A 15,974-nucleotide genomic window follows, 5' to 3' on the forward strand; every position below is an offset into this window, starting at 1 on the left:
CTTAAACATATATTTAGGTATTGATGGCTTCACACAGTATTTTTAGCCATAACCAAATGTGGATCAACACAGAAAAAGGAGCATCTCTTTCCATTATAGTCTGTTAGCGCCACTCCTGGCTTTGGCTAAAAATACTCAGCTTTAGGCAAGTTACAGCACTCACTCCAATTTCCACATGGGACACGTTCAAAGCTAGAGCACTGCACAGGATGTAGCATCTAATCCAGACCATACTATTACTAAATAGGCATAACGCACAAACAATGGGATAAAATACAGGCAATCTCTGCTTCAGAGACTTTATTGGAAGGCCACAGGATTATTCCTTACCACAGGACATAACTACTGTGCAACAGAATTTTCTAGGCAACATTTCTATTCAGGAAGCACTAGTTGAGCTTTATAGGCAACTGAGTTAAGGGCTTCAGAACTTGAAAAATTATGGTAAATGGCCATGTCACAGTACTGACACAGAACACACCTTCAACTGCTCTTTCCAAAAAAAAAAAAAATCAAAAAAACAGAATGGCATAAAATGTACACAAAAAAGAACCCACAACAGATCGGCTGGGATGAATCCAGTTATGGCTGGTTTAATTCACGGTTCCTGTTGGGATGTGGACAACACGGTGGTGAATGCTCAGGTAACTGTACTAATGGCCTTTCATGTATTAGGATTGCTTAACAGTCTGGATGACATTGAACTTTCCATTTGCTATGGAAACCAGTGTAAAAACACAAGGGCTCTTGGTGGATGTAGCGCTTGGAGGTAAGAACGCTATACAAGTCCAATGCCTCAAACAGTATGTTAGTCATGCAGGTGCCTCTAGAAGGGACAATTTATATTATGGCACACCAGTAACTGGCGCAGAGTTTCATTGAGTGGTGCAACTACAAGATAACAGAACAATACTGTACTGATAAGGTTGTGGTTTCCAGGCTGTGGATGTCGTCCTCCCAGAGGCTTGGGATGCACAAAAAATAAAAAATGCATGCAAAAAATAAAAAAAGTCAATCGAACAAAAATTGCACTGTGGCTGAAGCAGTTTTCAGAGAAAATATTCCTAGGCTCAAAACATCTGCTTCATCCATTCTGACAGCTTTTGCGGCACTGGATCACAGGACTTCCAGCAGCACAGAGTCTAGAGCAGAGTCCGGCATAACCTGGGCAAATTAATTTAAAACCATGTACACAGTGTAGGGAGCAGCAGAAAAAAAGATTAAAAGGAAAGGGCAGGCAGGGACTGAAATCTTTCACTTCCATCTATTCCCAGATAAGTTTCAGCACAGCATAAATAAAATCTTCAAGAAATAAATACAAATTTGGCTCCTATCAGAAGAGAAACAGGTTGTATCCATGAGGAAGGATGCGATACCTCCATCCACATAACAGGGTAATCCTGTGCCGTGAGGATGGAAACAATATGGAGATGTGTGATGCAAGGTTGGTAAAGAAGTTTCTCAGTGGTGCTTATGTGTCTTCATTCATTTCTTGGCTGTCGGTCCGGGCAATCTTTCGTGGAGGTGCAGATGTCTCACCTATTTCTAGCTGGTCTTGGTCTCTTTTCTTTGCAGCATTCTGTAGACAGACACAAATTGAAGTTATTACATTTGTAGTAAACAGAAAAGCATTTTCTAAACAGAAGCTTCTTTCAACAAACCTAGAACAAACTTTCAGGACAGAATTGTTTTGCTACTGGTTACCAACCGGCTAACATTGCTAAACATACAAGCCAGGTTCATGAGTGCTGAGCCCCATCAAGTAGCTGTAACACGTGAACCATGTAGTTATTGTCATGCTCAGGACTAGATCCAGTCAACAGTAACACACTACTTTGCGTTTCTCCCCCAAATGATTCTAATTCCGTTCATGTCACTAAATATACGTATACATATAACAACTGCTAATTACATATGTAAAAAAATCATAAGTGTTAATTACTTTTAGTGTATGATGTATACACCACCTAAACCAGGGGTTCTCAACCGGTGGTACGCCACCCGTTGTGCAGGGTACACCGATGCACTGACAAATACCGGCCAGTATTTGTCAGTACACAGCGGAGAATGGGCGCGGAAGCTCCCTGTAAAGTACCGCGGCCGGAGCTGCGGCCTCGGCTATTGTAAGGGAGCTGCGTGGTTGCTAGGGAGACGTGTGACCTCCCTTGACGTTGTGCCGTACAGCGGAGGACATCACACGTCAGTGCGGCCCTGCCAAACCAGACTCTGGGACGTGCGGTATACCTGAACAGGCCGGGTAATGTAAAATAAAAAAGTAAAAAAATAAGTGTATGGGATGGGGGGGGGGGGGGGGGGGGGGATGGGGGGGGGGGAGAGAGATATGAGGGGGAGAAATAAATAATGGCACAAGGGCATTAAGATGGAAGGGGGAGGTTTAATGGAAAAAGGGGATTAATATTTGGGGGGGGGGGATGATTCCCCCCCCTTCCATTTTAATCCCTTTGTGCAACTATCCCTCTCCCCCCTCCATCTTAATGCCCTTGTGCCATTATTCTGCCCCCCCCCCTCCCTCTGATCCCCTTTTGCCATAGTTCCCCCCTCCCTCTGATTCCCCTTTTACCATAGTTCCCCCCTCCCTCTGATTCCCCTTTTGCCATAGTTCCCCCCTCCCTCTGATTCCCCTTTTGCCATAGTTCCCCCCTCCCTCTGATTCCCCTTTTGCCATAGTTCCCCCCTCCCTCTGATTCCCCTTTTGCCATAGTTCCCCCCTCCCTCTGATTCCCCTTTTGCCATAGTTCCCCCCTCCCTCTGATTCCCCTTTTGCCATAGTTCCCCCCTCCCTCTGATTCCCCTTTTGCCATAGTTCCCCCCCTCCCTCTGATTCCCCTTTTGCCATAGTTCCCCCCTCCCTCTGATTCCCCTTTTGCCATAGTTCCCCCCTCCCTCCGACCCCCTTTTGCCATAGTTCCCCCCTCCCTCCGACCCCCTTTTGCCATAGTTCCCCCCCTCCCTCCGACCCCCTTTTGCCATAGTTCCCCCCCTCCCTCCGACCCCCTTTTGCCATAGTTCCCCCGTCCCTCCGACCCCCTTTTGACTTATCGGATAATAATGGCACAAGGGGATTAAGATGGATGGAGGGAGTGGGGGGGGAGGGTAATGGCACAAGGGGATTAAGTATTGCATTAGTATAAAGTTAAGCACACGCCATTATGAAAAGTAGTAAGTATAGTACATCTTTTCTGATTTCAGTAAAACAAAAAACTATTTTAATGTATAAAAGGCGAAAACAGACAATACTGCCAAAACCTTGTCCAAGGGACTAAAACGGAGCAGTATCTACTAGTCCAAATTTTTTTTTTAACCAAAATAGAATAAATAGGGTCTTTATTAATAAAAACTTGCTAGGCAGACCAGTATGTCACCCCCATTAGGTGGATAGGAGCCCTGATAAGTCCACCCCATTAAAGGAATACTGCAGTGCAGAACAACTTATCCCAAACCCCCCGATCTTCTCTTGTAAGGGCTGCATGGGTTGTCCCAGCAGTCAGACCCCCGCAATCTATCAATGGGAATGAGTTATTTTGAACTACAGTATTCCTTTAAAAGTGGTACTCCGGTGGAAAACTTTTTTTTAAATCAACTGGTGCCAGAAAGTTAAACAGATTTATAAATGACTACTATTAAAAAAATCTTTAACCTTCCAGTACTTTAGCAGCTGTATACTACAGGGGAAATTATTTTACTTTTTGAATTTCTTTTTTGTCCACAGTGCTCTCTGCTGACACCTGATGCCCATATCAGTAACTGTCCAGAGCAGGAGAAAATCCCCATTGCAAACCTATGCTGCTCTGGACAGTTCCTGACACGGACAGAGGTGTCAGCAGAGAGCACTGTGGACAAGACAAAAAAAAAAAAATAATAATTTCCTCTGTGGCATACAGCTGCTAAAAAGTAATGGAAGGGTAAAGATTTTTTAAGAAGTACTTTACAAATCTGCTTAACTTTCTGGCACCAGTTGATTTAAAAAAAATAAATAAATAAAATAAACGTTTTCCACCGGAGTACCCCTTTAACACCTTGGGGACTGAGCCCATTTTGACCCTAACGACCAGAGCATTTTTTACAATTCTGTCCACTGTCACTTTAAGCATTAATAAATCTGGGATGCTTTTAATTATGAATTTGATTCCGAGACCGTTTCTTTGTGACATATTCTACTTTATCATAGTGGTAAATTTTCGCCGATACTTGCATCATTTCTTGGTGAAAATCTTCAAAGTTTCCTGAAAATTTTGAAAATGTTGCATTTTTATAACTTTGAAGCTCTCTGCTTGTAAGAAAAATAGACATTCCAAATAAATTATATATTGATTCACATATACAATAGGTCTACTCTATGTTTGCATCATAAAGTTGACATGTTTTTAACTTTTTGAAGACATCAGAGGGCTTCAAAGTTAAGCAGCAATTTTCTAATTTTTCAAGTTTCAAAGTCAGAATTTTTCAGGGGCCAGTTCAGTTTTGAAGTGAATTTGAGGGTCTTTATGTTAGAAATACCCCATAATGGACCCCATTATGAAAACTGAACCCCTCAACGTATTAAAAATGACATTCAGAAAGTTTGTTAACCCTTTAGGTGTTTCAAAGGAATAGCAGCAGAGTAGAGGCGAAAATTCAAAATCTTCATTTTTTACACTAACATGTTCTTGCAGACCCATATTTTTAATTTTTACAAGGGGTAAAAGAAGAAAAAGCCCCCCAAAATATGTAACCCAATTTCTCTCGAGTAAGGAAATACCTCATATGTGGATGGAAAGTGCTTTGTGGGCGCAGTAGAGGGCTCAGAAGAGAAGGAAGGAGCGACAATGGGATTTTGGAGGGCGAATTTTGCTGAAATGGTTTTTTGGGGGGGAATGTCACATTTAGGAAGCCCCTATGGTGCCAGAACAGCGAACAACACCCCACATGGCATACTATTTAGGAAACTAAACCCCTCATGGAAAGTAACAAGGGGTACAATGAGCCTTAACACCCCACAGGTTTTTGACAAATTTTCAATAAAGTTAGACATGAAATTTTTATTTTTTATTTTTTTACTGAAACGCTGATGTTACCCCAAATTTTTCATTTTCACAAAAGGGTAATAGGAGAAAATGTCCCCCAAAATTTGAAACACCATTTCTCTCGAGTAAGGATATATCTCATATGTGGATGTAAAATGATCTTCTGGTGCACTAGAGGGGGGCTCAGAAGGGAAGGGCTTTTGGAAAGCAAATTTTTCTGAAATGGTTTTTGGGGGGGCATGTCACATTTTAGGAAGCCCCCATGGTGCCAGAACAGCAAAAAAAAAACACCCCACATGGCACACTATTTGGGAAACTACACCCCTCACGGAATGTAATAAGGGGTGCAGTGAGCATTTACACCCCACTGGCGTTTGACAGATCTTTGGATCAGTGGGCTGTGCAAATGAAAAGTTACATTCTTAATTTTCACGGACCACTGTTCCAAAAATCTGTCAGTCACCTGTGGGGGGCGTAAATGCTCACTGTACCCCTTTATCACGTTCCGTGAGGGGTGTAGTTTCCAAAATGGGGTCACATGTGGGTATTTTTTTGCGTTTATGTCAGAACTGCTGTAACCAGCAGCCACCCCTGTGCAAATCACCAATTTAGGCCTCAAATGTACATAGTGCGCTCTCACTCCTGAGCCTTGTGCGCCCGCAGAGCATTTTACGCCCCATATGGGGTATTTCCATACTCAGGAGAAATTGTGTTACAAATTTTGGGGGTCTTTATTTCCTTTTACCTCTTATGAAAATGAAAAGTATGGGGCCACACCAGCACGTCAGAGTAAAAAAAATTTACACTAACATGCTGGTGTAGCCCCAACTTTACCTTTTCATAAGGGGTAAAAGGAGAAAAAAGCCCCCCCAACATTTGTAGCGCAATTTCTCCCGAGTACGGAAATACCCCATATGTGGCCCTAAACTGTTGCCTTGAAATACGACAGGGCTCTGAAGTGAGAGAGCGCCATGCGCATTTGAGGCCTAAATCAGGGATTTTCATAGGGGTGTACTTGGATGCAAGCGTTACACTTGCCTCCCCCACCAAAAATACTGTATGTCAGTTTTCCCCAAACAGGGTGATTCCAGCTGTTGCAAAACCCCCAATATCCCTGGACAGTCAATGGCTGTCCGGCAATACTGGGAGTTGTTATATTTCAACAGCTGGGGGCTCCGTTTTGGAAAAACTGACGTACAAGACGTTTTTTGCATTTTTATTGGAGGGTGTAGTGTTTTACTCTTTATTTAGGGTTAGTGTAGTGTAGTGTTTTTAGGGTACATTCACATGGGCGGGGATTTACAACTTGCTGTAATCCCCCGCCCATGTGAATGCACAGACCGTGCATGCTGGGAGTTGTAGTTATGCAACAGCTAGAGGCACACTGGTTGGGATTGGGAAACATTGAGTTAGGTAACAGACTACAGCAGCGTTTCCTAACTCAGTGTTTCCCAACCCATGTGCCTCCAGCTGTTGTAAAACTACAACTCCTAGCATGTATGGTCTGTCAGTGCATGCTGGGAGTTTGTTTCCCAACCAGTGTGCCTCCTGCTGTTGCAAAACTCAGTTAGGAAACAGACAATGTTTCCCAACCACTTTGCCTCCAGTTGTTGCAATACTACAACTCCCAGCATGCCCAGACAGCCGAAGGGCATGTTGGGAGTTGTAGTTATGCAACAACTGGAGGAGAACAGTTTGGAGACCACTGTGTAGTGGTCTCCAAACTGTAGCCCTCCAGATGTGGCAAGACTTCAACTCCAAGCATGCCCAGACTGCCCAGGCATGCTGGGAGTTGTAGTTCGGCAACATCTGAAGGGCCAGATGTTGCAGAACTACAATTCCCAGCATGCCTGGACAGTCTGGGCATGCTAAGAGTTGTAGTTTGCAACATCTGGAAGGACCGTGGTCTCCAAACTGTGGCCCTCCAGATGTTGCAAAACTACAACTCCCAGCTTGCCCAGACAGCCAAAGGCTGTCTGGGCATGCTGGGAGTTGTAGTTTTGAACCTCCTAGAAGCAGCAGTGAAGATCACTTTACGGCAATCTTCACTGCTGCATCTGGGATGCCGCCGCCTCCACTTGCCTGCCGCCTCCTGTCAGACACCGGTCCTGGTCCCCGCGATTGAGGTAACGGCCGCTGGTCCCCGCCATCTTCCCCGCACATCGCAGCCATCTCCCCCCGCTCTGCCCCGACATCCAGGGGCGGGCAGAGTGTGGGATCTCAACTGACACCCCCCGCCCTGCGATTCGCCAATCAGTACTGATCGGCCAATCCCGATCAGCCCGGAATCGCCGATCTGAATTGATTGGCGATTTGCAGTGATCGGCAACATGGTTGGGGGGGGGGGGGGGGGCTTTAGGGGGTCTCACGGCATGCCTGAATGATTTCAGCAGGCATCCCGTTCAGATCCCAGTCCGGCTAGCAGCGCCCTTAAGTACCAGGACGCAAGGGCGTATCCATGCGCCCGTGGTCCCAAACAGGTTAAGTAGGCAGTCCCCCTTCAGGTAGGGATAAAATAGGGTCCCCTGTGCCATTATATTACCCCCATTTGATGCCCCCTGTGCCATTACATTCCCCCCCCCCCCCCCCCCCCGATGCTCCCTGTGCCATTATACCCCCTCTGATGGCTCCTGTGTCATTATATTCCTCCCCCTCCCCGTCATATTTCAGCCCAACCTCCCTCTCCTCTCCCAAATTATTTACCAAACCTCCCCTCTATGATCCCCTGCTACCTGTCCTCCGCCCCCATGTGGGCTCCTGCAGGCTCAAAGGTCACCATTACTGGACCGCATGTTCAGTCTGGATGATGAGTGACATCATCGCACGTGCCTATGCCGGGACTCTTTCATCCTGCGCGGCTTGCTATAAGCTGCAGCGCACAGCTACAGGGCAAAATTGATTGCCCCGTTATATTTGAATTCCTCAGGCATTTAGCCCTGCTTGCCCAAAGCAGGGTTAAATGCCTGAAGAATTCACCTGCCCGGCACTAGGAACTGCATGTCCTGGGCGTCGAGCGATACAATTTCCACATCCCTGTAGTTACTGAGAAGTGCAGTTTAACTTTAATTTTCGAAATATGGCTTCTAACAACATTCACACAAACTTAATATATCTTTAAGACAAGCCAAACAATTGTCAAACATTGGATCCTAAATACTGTAATGTGGGGTTAGTATAAAGTATTTACTGAGTATAAAGTATATGCTGAACATTACACAGTTGTCCCCCAATACACGATGGCCCCCAACATACGATCATTTCAACATATGGTGGCCTCTCAGAGCCCATTGTAAGTTGAAGGAAGTATAAACATACGATGCTTCTGTGTGTCGGGGGCATCGCAAAAATAGCTTTTCAGCAGCCGCCGGATAGCTGTTTAATGTGCCTTGTTTTGCCTGGCTGAGCCCCGCCCAGCTGGATGGGTGCATGCGGCCACTGACAGACCCGGCTGCCCCGGGAACGAGGCGGCATCATAGCCACAGACCAAGATTCTGAAGCCGGTTGGATGACTACTTTCATCTATGAGTTCTGTCCTTCATCCTCCTCTCCCGGGACTAAGAGTCACCTGGAAAAGGTGAACTACAGCTCCCCCGTACACACAATACACCCCATACATCAATGTTTCCCAACCAGTGTTCCTCCAGCAGTTGCAAATGGCTGTACAGGCATGCTGGGAGTTGTAGTTAAGAAACAGTTGGAGGCACACTGGTTTGTTAAACACTCCCCATACACTAAACATATAATGGTCATCCCAGAACTAATTACCAGTTTTCCATAGAGATATGTACTTCATACAATGGTTCTCCTGTAACCAAGTAATATATGTTGAGGGACCACTGTATGTAGATGTTAATGGGATTTCCCAAGACTAAACTAGGCCATAAATAGTAGATTGGTGAGGATCGGTTTCTTTCATTGAGTACTTTTGGTAGCAGCTGTGCCTGGTATTACAACTAAGCTGTGCCTAGAAATAAATAAAAGACGGCTCTCAATAGTGGGGGGCTTCCCTTTCAAGAGTCATTGGAATCACAGAAAAAAAAAAAAAGACCATTATAATATATGCCTACAAATGACTAGTGTGGTGTATAGAGGAAAAGGGTCTCACCTTCTTGTCCCATTGCTGGTGTAGGTAACGCAAAAGTATATTTGTTTTCTCTGTTACTATGACTGGAAGGTAAAACAAACAAGTTAGAACCATCATATGACAAGCATCCACCATAACAATGAAGGAATAGAACACACTTACTTTGGTCAGAAGGGTACTCTCTTGTGGGCAGGTAAACTGAGGGCCGTCTATTCTGCAAGACAATTCCTCAAACGTTACATTAAACAGGACAGAAAAGGACATATTTAAAACACTTTAAAGGGGTACTCCACTGGAAAAAAAAATTTCTTAAATCAACTGGTGCCAGAAAATTAAACAGATTTGCAAATTACTTCTATTACTAAATCTTAATCCTTCCAGTACTTATAAGCTGCTGTATGATCCACAGAAAGTTCTTTTCTTTTTGAATTTCTGTCTGACCACAGTGCTTTCTGCTGACACCTCTGTCCATTTTAGGAACTGTCCAAAGTAGGAGCAGATCCCCATAGAAAGGCTATTCTGCTCTGAACAGTTAATGATACGGACAGAGGTGTCAGCAAAGAGCACTGTGGTCAGACAGAAAGGAAATTCAAAAAGAAAAGAACTTTCTGTGGATTATACAGCAGCTGATAAATACTGGAAGGATTAAGATTTTTTAATAGAAGTAATTTACAAATCTGTTTAACTTTCTGGCACCAGTTGATTTAAGATTTTTTTTTTCCAGTGGAGTACCCCTTTAAGAGAATGATAACAGTAGTGTGCGCCCCCAGCCAGTGATTGGCTAAGGGACAGTAAAACACTGGGCCCAAACGTTATGATTTCTGACATGAAGGGGGTCGCAGCCGGGACACCGGAGGCACAACAAAAAAGAAACAAATAAAAAATAAATCAAACCTTCTCCAGCGTTTTTTTTGTTGTTGTTGTATTTTTTGTTTCTCTTATATATAACATGTGCAGTGGGCATATATGTAACCCTCCCCTCCCCCCAGATAACCTCTTCAACCTAAATAACCCCTCACTTCCAGTTAATTCAAGCCCTGCCACAAAGCAACTTTCTAATATCTTTGTGACAGGAGGAAGTGTTGCTGAGGACAAGGCAGCTGATCTCACCATTATGATGATTGTATTATCTAATGGGAATGACATTCTGCAGGAAGTACATGGATTGGACTGCAGAAGACAGATAACGTTATTGTAGAGACATCTGGAACAATGACCGAAGAAGGGACAACACTTCCAGTCTAGTGTCATGCCAACAGTAAAGCATCTGAAGCCATTGTGTGGGGTCGCTAGGGAACACGGCCATGAATAAAGAGCAGTATAGCAACTGCTCCCAATCATCCAGAAGACTTATCACTGGGCAAAATATTGGGTCCAGGGACCGGAAACTCCCCAGATCTCAATCCCATTGAGAACATAAGATCAAGTCTCAAAAGGTGAACAAATAAAATCACAGAAATTGTGATAGATTCCAAGACCCGATAAGACAAGAATAGGCTGTCATCAGTCAGTATCTGGCCCAGAAGCTGATATCCAGCATGCTAGAGCGAATTGTAACACTGTAAATAAGGAATGTTTGCATGAACTTTTTTTTCACATCAACTGGCTCCAGAAAGTTAAACATATTTGTAAATTACTTCTACATCCTTCCAGTACTTAGCTGCTGTATGCTCCACAGGAAGTTCTTTTCTTTTTGAATTTATTTTCTGTCTGACCACAGTGCTCTCTGCTGACACCTCTGTCCTGTCAGGAACTGCCCAGAGTAGGAGCAAATCTCCATAGCAAACCTCTCCTACTCTGGACAGTTCCTGATATGGACAGAGGTGTCAGCAGAGAGCACTGTGGTCAGACAGAAATTTATTTTTAAAAAAGGTAAGAACTAACTTTGTAGTATACATCGGCTGATAAGTACTGGGAAGGACTTAGATTTTTAAATAGAAGTAATTTAAAGGGGTTATCCAGGAGAAAACTTTTTTTTTTTAAATATCAACTGGCTCCAGAAAGATAAACAGATTTGTAAATTACTTCTATTAAAAAATCTTCATCCTTTCAATACTTATGAGCTTCTGAAGTGGAGTTCTTTTCTGTCTAAGTGTTCTCTGATGACGTGTCCCGGGAACCGCCCAGTTTAGAAGCAAATCCCCATAGCAAACCTCTTCTACTCTGTGCAGTTCCCGAGACAAGCAGAGATGTCAGCAGAGAGCACTGTTGCCAGACAGAAAAGAACAACTCAACTCCAGCAGCTGATAATTATTGAAAGGATTAAGATTATTTAATAGAAGTAATTTACAAATTTGTTTAACTTTCTGGAGCCAGTTGACATAAAGAAAAGTTTTTCCCTGGAATACCCCTTTAACTTTAGTTAAACTTTTTGGCACTAGTTTATTTAAAAAAAATAAAAGTTGTTTTCTACTGTAGTACCCCTTTAATCTAGTAACAGCAAAGGCGGCAGACCCTATCCAACCGGCCATGGGCCTCTACCAGTCAGATAATAAGGACTTCCCAACATTAAAACAGGAGAAAGTAGTAAAATAATGAACATCTTATGCACATTACTTACTGAGGCTTTACACACAGAGTCTGCATGAAATCTACTAAAGTTGCTCTCATTGTACACTGGTAGGCCTTTTAAAAAGTCCGCCTAGGAGCAATAAAAAGAAAAAAGGTCAATGACAATTAATGGTGACTAACAGGCCTTTACGTGTACTTACAAACCTATGCACCTAACAATGGTGATATTATCTGGGCCCTTTGGGGTTAGCTGGACACACAAATTACATCAATGGGATATAAGGAGCCCATGGATGAAGCCAGCAGAGAGGTAGCTAATAGAGATGAGCGAACTTACAGTAAATTCGATCCGTCACGAACTTCTCGGCTCGGCAGTTGATTACTTATCCTGCATAAATTATTTCAGCTTTCAGGTGCTCCGGTGGGCTGGAAAAGGTGGATACAGTCCTAGGAAAGAGTCTCCAGCCACCGGAGCACCTGAAAGCTGAAATAATTTATGCAGGATAAGTTATCAACTGCTGAGCCGAGAAGTTCATGACAAATTGAATTTACTGTAAGTTCGCTCATCTCTAGTGGCTAATGTACAGCAACACACAGGATATAGTTCCCACAAGATCAGCTTTTTTTTTTTTTTTTTAATAAAATAAACATGGCCAGGACTTTAGAGGTTACCTTATATTTTACAGAACAAAACAATGACAGTAGGTTGGACCTAGGTTATCTGATGTACCCAGGGATTCTGTGTCCAAGGCTCTCATGTAGTGTTTCCCAACAGTGTGCCTCCAGCTGCAGCAAAACTACAACTCCCAGTAGGCTGTCCGGTATGCTGGGAGTTGTAGTTTTGAAACAGCTGGAGGCACACTGGTTGGGAAACACTGCTATAACATTAGGACAGCCATTCATCTGAACCGCCAGCACGTAATACTGGATTTTCCCATTTAGCGGTCACTGCAGGGAAAAATCCAGATCATCTGCAACTTCCAAAGGAAAGATAAGCGGCCATTGACAGCAAGGTTTTTGACGCAACATCTGCACAGATTCAAAAACTATATGGCCCAGATTTATCAAACTACGAGTGTAAAAGTGGAGGGATTTTCCCACAGCAACCAATCACAGCTCAGCTAACAAGTCCAAATTTTCTCTCACAGTTTGATAAATCTGGGCCTATGAGTATATATATAGAAGTCAAAAACTATAGGATTTCAATTTGAGAAGTGAACTTCACAATAAAAAAAAGTTGTGGCATGTTACTTTTTATCTTCACACTTAAAGGACATCTGCAGTGATATAACACTTATCCCCCTTCTGCAGGATAGGGGATAAGTGATCGCGAGGGGTGCAAACGCGGGGATCCTCCGTGCAGGAGACTGGCCGGCTGCAGAGTGATGCTGCGGCCAACACGCCTCCTACATGTAGTTCTATGGAAGAGGCAGGGATGCAGCGTTTATGCCTCCCCATAGAGCTGTATGGGGATGGGGCCTACGGTCGACCTCAGTGAGGTTGATGCTGCACACATTAGCCGGCGCAGCACTGCCGAGGTCCTGTTTAGGAGATCGTGGGGGGTCCCAGTGGTCAGAACCCCCGTGATCAAACACTTATTCCCTATCCTGTGGATAGGGGATAAGTGTTATATCACTGCAGATGTCATTTAAGCTCCCACTGAAATGAAGCTTCAGGATCCACCCCCCAAACTGCACAGACAGGTAGTGTTTTTTGCCCACGCACATGCCTTTACAGCATTAGATCTGATTAAGGATGATCACTACAGAGGATCTGTAAGCGTTTCCTGATAGCTACAGTGAGCAGTCTGTAAAAAGGGAAATCAGAAGCATCAGGTGATTTTATCAGACACTTCTCTCCTAGTGTCTTATCCGAGCCCCCGATCACCTGTACGGGGCCCCACCCTCCTGGACGACAGTAAGTGACGGTCCAGCCTCAGTGTTTGGCTGTCACTTGCTCTCATCCAGGAAGGAGGGGGCCGGGGACAGGTAAGATGCAGTCCCATCCAGGAAGGAGGGGGCCGGGGACAGGTAAGATGCAGTCCCATCCAGGAAGGAGGGGGCCGGGGACAGGTAAGATGCAGTCCCATCCAGGAAGGAGGGGGCCGGGGACATGTAAGATGCAGTCCCATCCAGGAAGGAGGGGGCCGGGGACAGGTAAGATGCAGTCCCATCCAGGAAGGAGGGGGCCGGGGACAGGTAAGATGCAGTCCCATCCAGGAAGGAGGGGGCCGGGGACAGGTAAGATGCAGTCCCATCCAGGAAGGAGGGGGCCGGGGACAGGTAAGATGCAGTCCCATCCAGGAAGGAGGGGGCCGGGGACAGGTAAGATGCAGTCCCATCCAGGAGATCACAGGAGTTTTCAGCAGTTGGACCCTCTCCCTATGGATAGGAATGTAAGTGTCTGATAAGTTCAGTTCCCTGGAGTACCCCTTTAATTTGTCAAGTGTCTATGGAAAAAAGTGTCTAGGTTGTCCAAAGCAACGAACCAATGAAATCTCAGCATTCAATAAGAGTCTTACAGATAAGAGCTGTGATCTGATTGGTTGCTATGGGTAACAGTTGTGATCCATGAGGCCTGATATATAACCAATGGGGACTCAGCCAGTCTCCCCAACCTTCTGAGTGGCACAGCTGCCTACTTGGAGACATGGCACTACTATATACGTAGATGTAGGGCTGTGGGAGGGCAGTCGCCATACTGGCTTTCCAAGGAGATATCAGCAAACCATGGCTGCCTGGAAAGTGACTAAAGGCCCCGTTTCAGGAGTACAGGTCACTGTGGGGCCCCGAGCATTTAGTCAGCCAGCGCGGGCCGCATACAGTCCAGCTCCCCACCCTAGAACATTGCCCCTGTGCCGCCCTTCTGCCCACACATACACACCATCATCAGCCAGCTCCAGCCTCGCCCGCTCACACAAACCACCGCGGGAACGTCGCCAACAAGCCACGCCTCTCACTGGACGCCAAGCCGAAGAGTCGCCCCCAGTGCGCAGCTCCTATTGGCTGCTTCTCCCATCTGTCACAACTTCAGCGATTCCATTGACTCCTCAGTCAGCCCGTCTGTGACGTAACGGGTAGCTATCAAGTTTGAATGCACGGGAAAAGGCACGTGTTCTTCTCGCAGAAGTTGTCATTGGCTTACGGATCCTCCGCAAGGGATCATGGAAGTTGGAGTTTTAACGGCGGTGTGACGCCGTTGATTTGAGCAGAATTTTCATATTTGTAACGTTTTACATACGTTATTCGTTGACATTGCTGATATTTTAAGTGGATACTAAACATGTTTTTTTTTGTTAGTTTTTAACAGGACAACCCCTTTAACCCCTTAGGAACATAAGTCAGGTGTGCACTGTGCAGATAAGGTGTGGCCATATGGAACAGGTAGCCAGCATCTCACATATAACTCCATGGCTGTTCGATACCCTAGAGCAGTGGTCTCCAACCTGCGGATCTCCAGATGTTGCAAAACTACAACTCCCAGCATGCCCGGACAGCCAACGGCTGTCCGGGCATGCTGGGAGTTGTAGTTTTGCAACATCTGGAGGTCCGCAGGTTGGAGACCACTGCCCTAGAGCACAGCAGTGTTTTCCTAACAGTGTGTTTCCTACAACATTCTGTATTCAGGCATGCTGGGCGTTGTGGTTTTGCAACAGCTGGAGACACAGAAGGAGATTTATCAAAACCTGTCCAGAGGAAAAGTTGCTGAGGTGCCCATAGCAACCAATCAGACCGATTCTTTCATTTTTGAAAAGGCTTCTGAAAAATGAAAGAAGTGATCTGATTGGTTGCTGTATAGAAAACACTGCCCTAGATCAGTGTTTCCCAACTAGAGCTTTATGGTATGTTCACACGGAATATTCCGCAATGACATTCCGCTGCAGCAGAGTCCCATTGATTTCAATGAGATTCTACTGCACTGTTCACATGGCAGATGTTTTTGCTGTGGAGATGAGCGAAGTTACAGTGATTCGGTTCGTCACGAACTTCTCGGCTCGGCAGTTGCTGACTTTAACCCCTTCAGGACGGAGCCCATTTTGGCCTTAAGGACCGGAGCATTTTTTGCACATCTGACCACTGTCACTTTAAACATTAATAACTCTGGAATGCTTTTACTTATCATTCTGATTCTGAGATTGTTTTTTCGTGACATATTCTACTTTAACATAGTGGTAAATTTTTGTCGATACTTGCATCATTTCTTGGGGAAAAATCCGTAAATTTGATGGAAAATTAGAAAATTTTGCATTTTTCTAACTTTGAAGCTTTCTGCTTGTAAGGAAAATGGATATTACGAATAAAAAAATTTTGGATTCACATATACAATATGTCTACTTTATGTTTGCATCATAAAAT

The 15,974-nt window shown here is 44.7% G+C and overlaps 1 protein-coding gene across 1 annotated transcript; it reads right to left on the minus strand.

Moving 5' to 3' along the window:
• Window positions 1–274: 274 nt before the first annotated feature.
• On the minus strand, window positions 275–14,689 carry DDA1 (DET1 and DDB1 associated 1). Its single transcript, XM_056518232.1, has 5 exons — window positions 14,503–14,689; window positions 11,669–11,749; window positions 9,271–9,322; window positions 9,130–9,191; window positions 275–1,579 (listed from the first exon to the last, which is right to left on the minus strand). Exons 1-5 carry the CDS (start codon window positions 14,506–14,508, stop codon window positions 1,472–1,474), a joined length of 309 nt encoding a protein of 102 aa, XP_056374207.1. The 5' UTR covers window positions 14,509–14,689; the 3' UTR covers window positions 275–1,471.
• Window positions 14,690–15,974: the final 1,285 nt, after the last annotated feature.

Source organism: Hyla sarda, chromosome 1, assembly GCF_029499605.1.
Source record: "Hyla sarda isolate aHylSar1 chromosome 1, aHylSar1.hap1, whole genome shotgun sequence".
NCBI classification, from domain to species: domain Eukaryota; kingdom Metazoa; phylum Chordata; class Amphibia; order Anura; family Hylidae; genus Hyla; species Hyla sarda.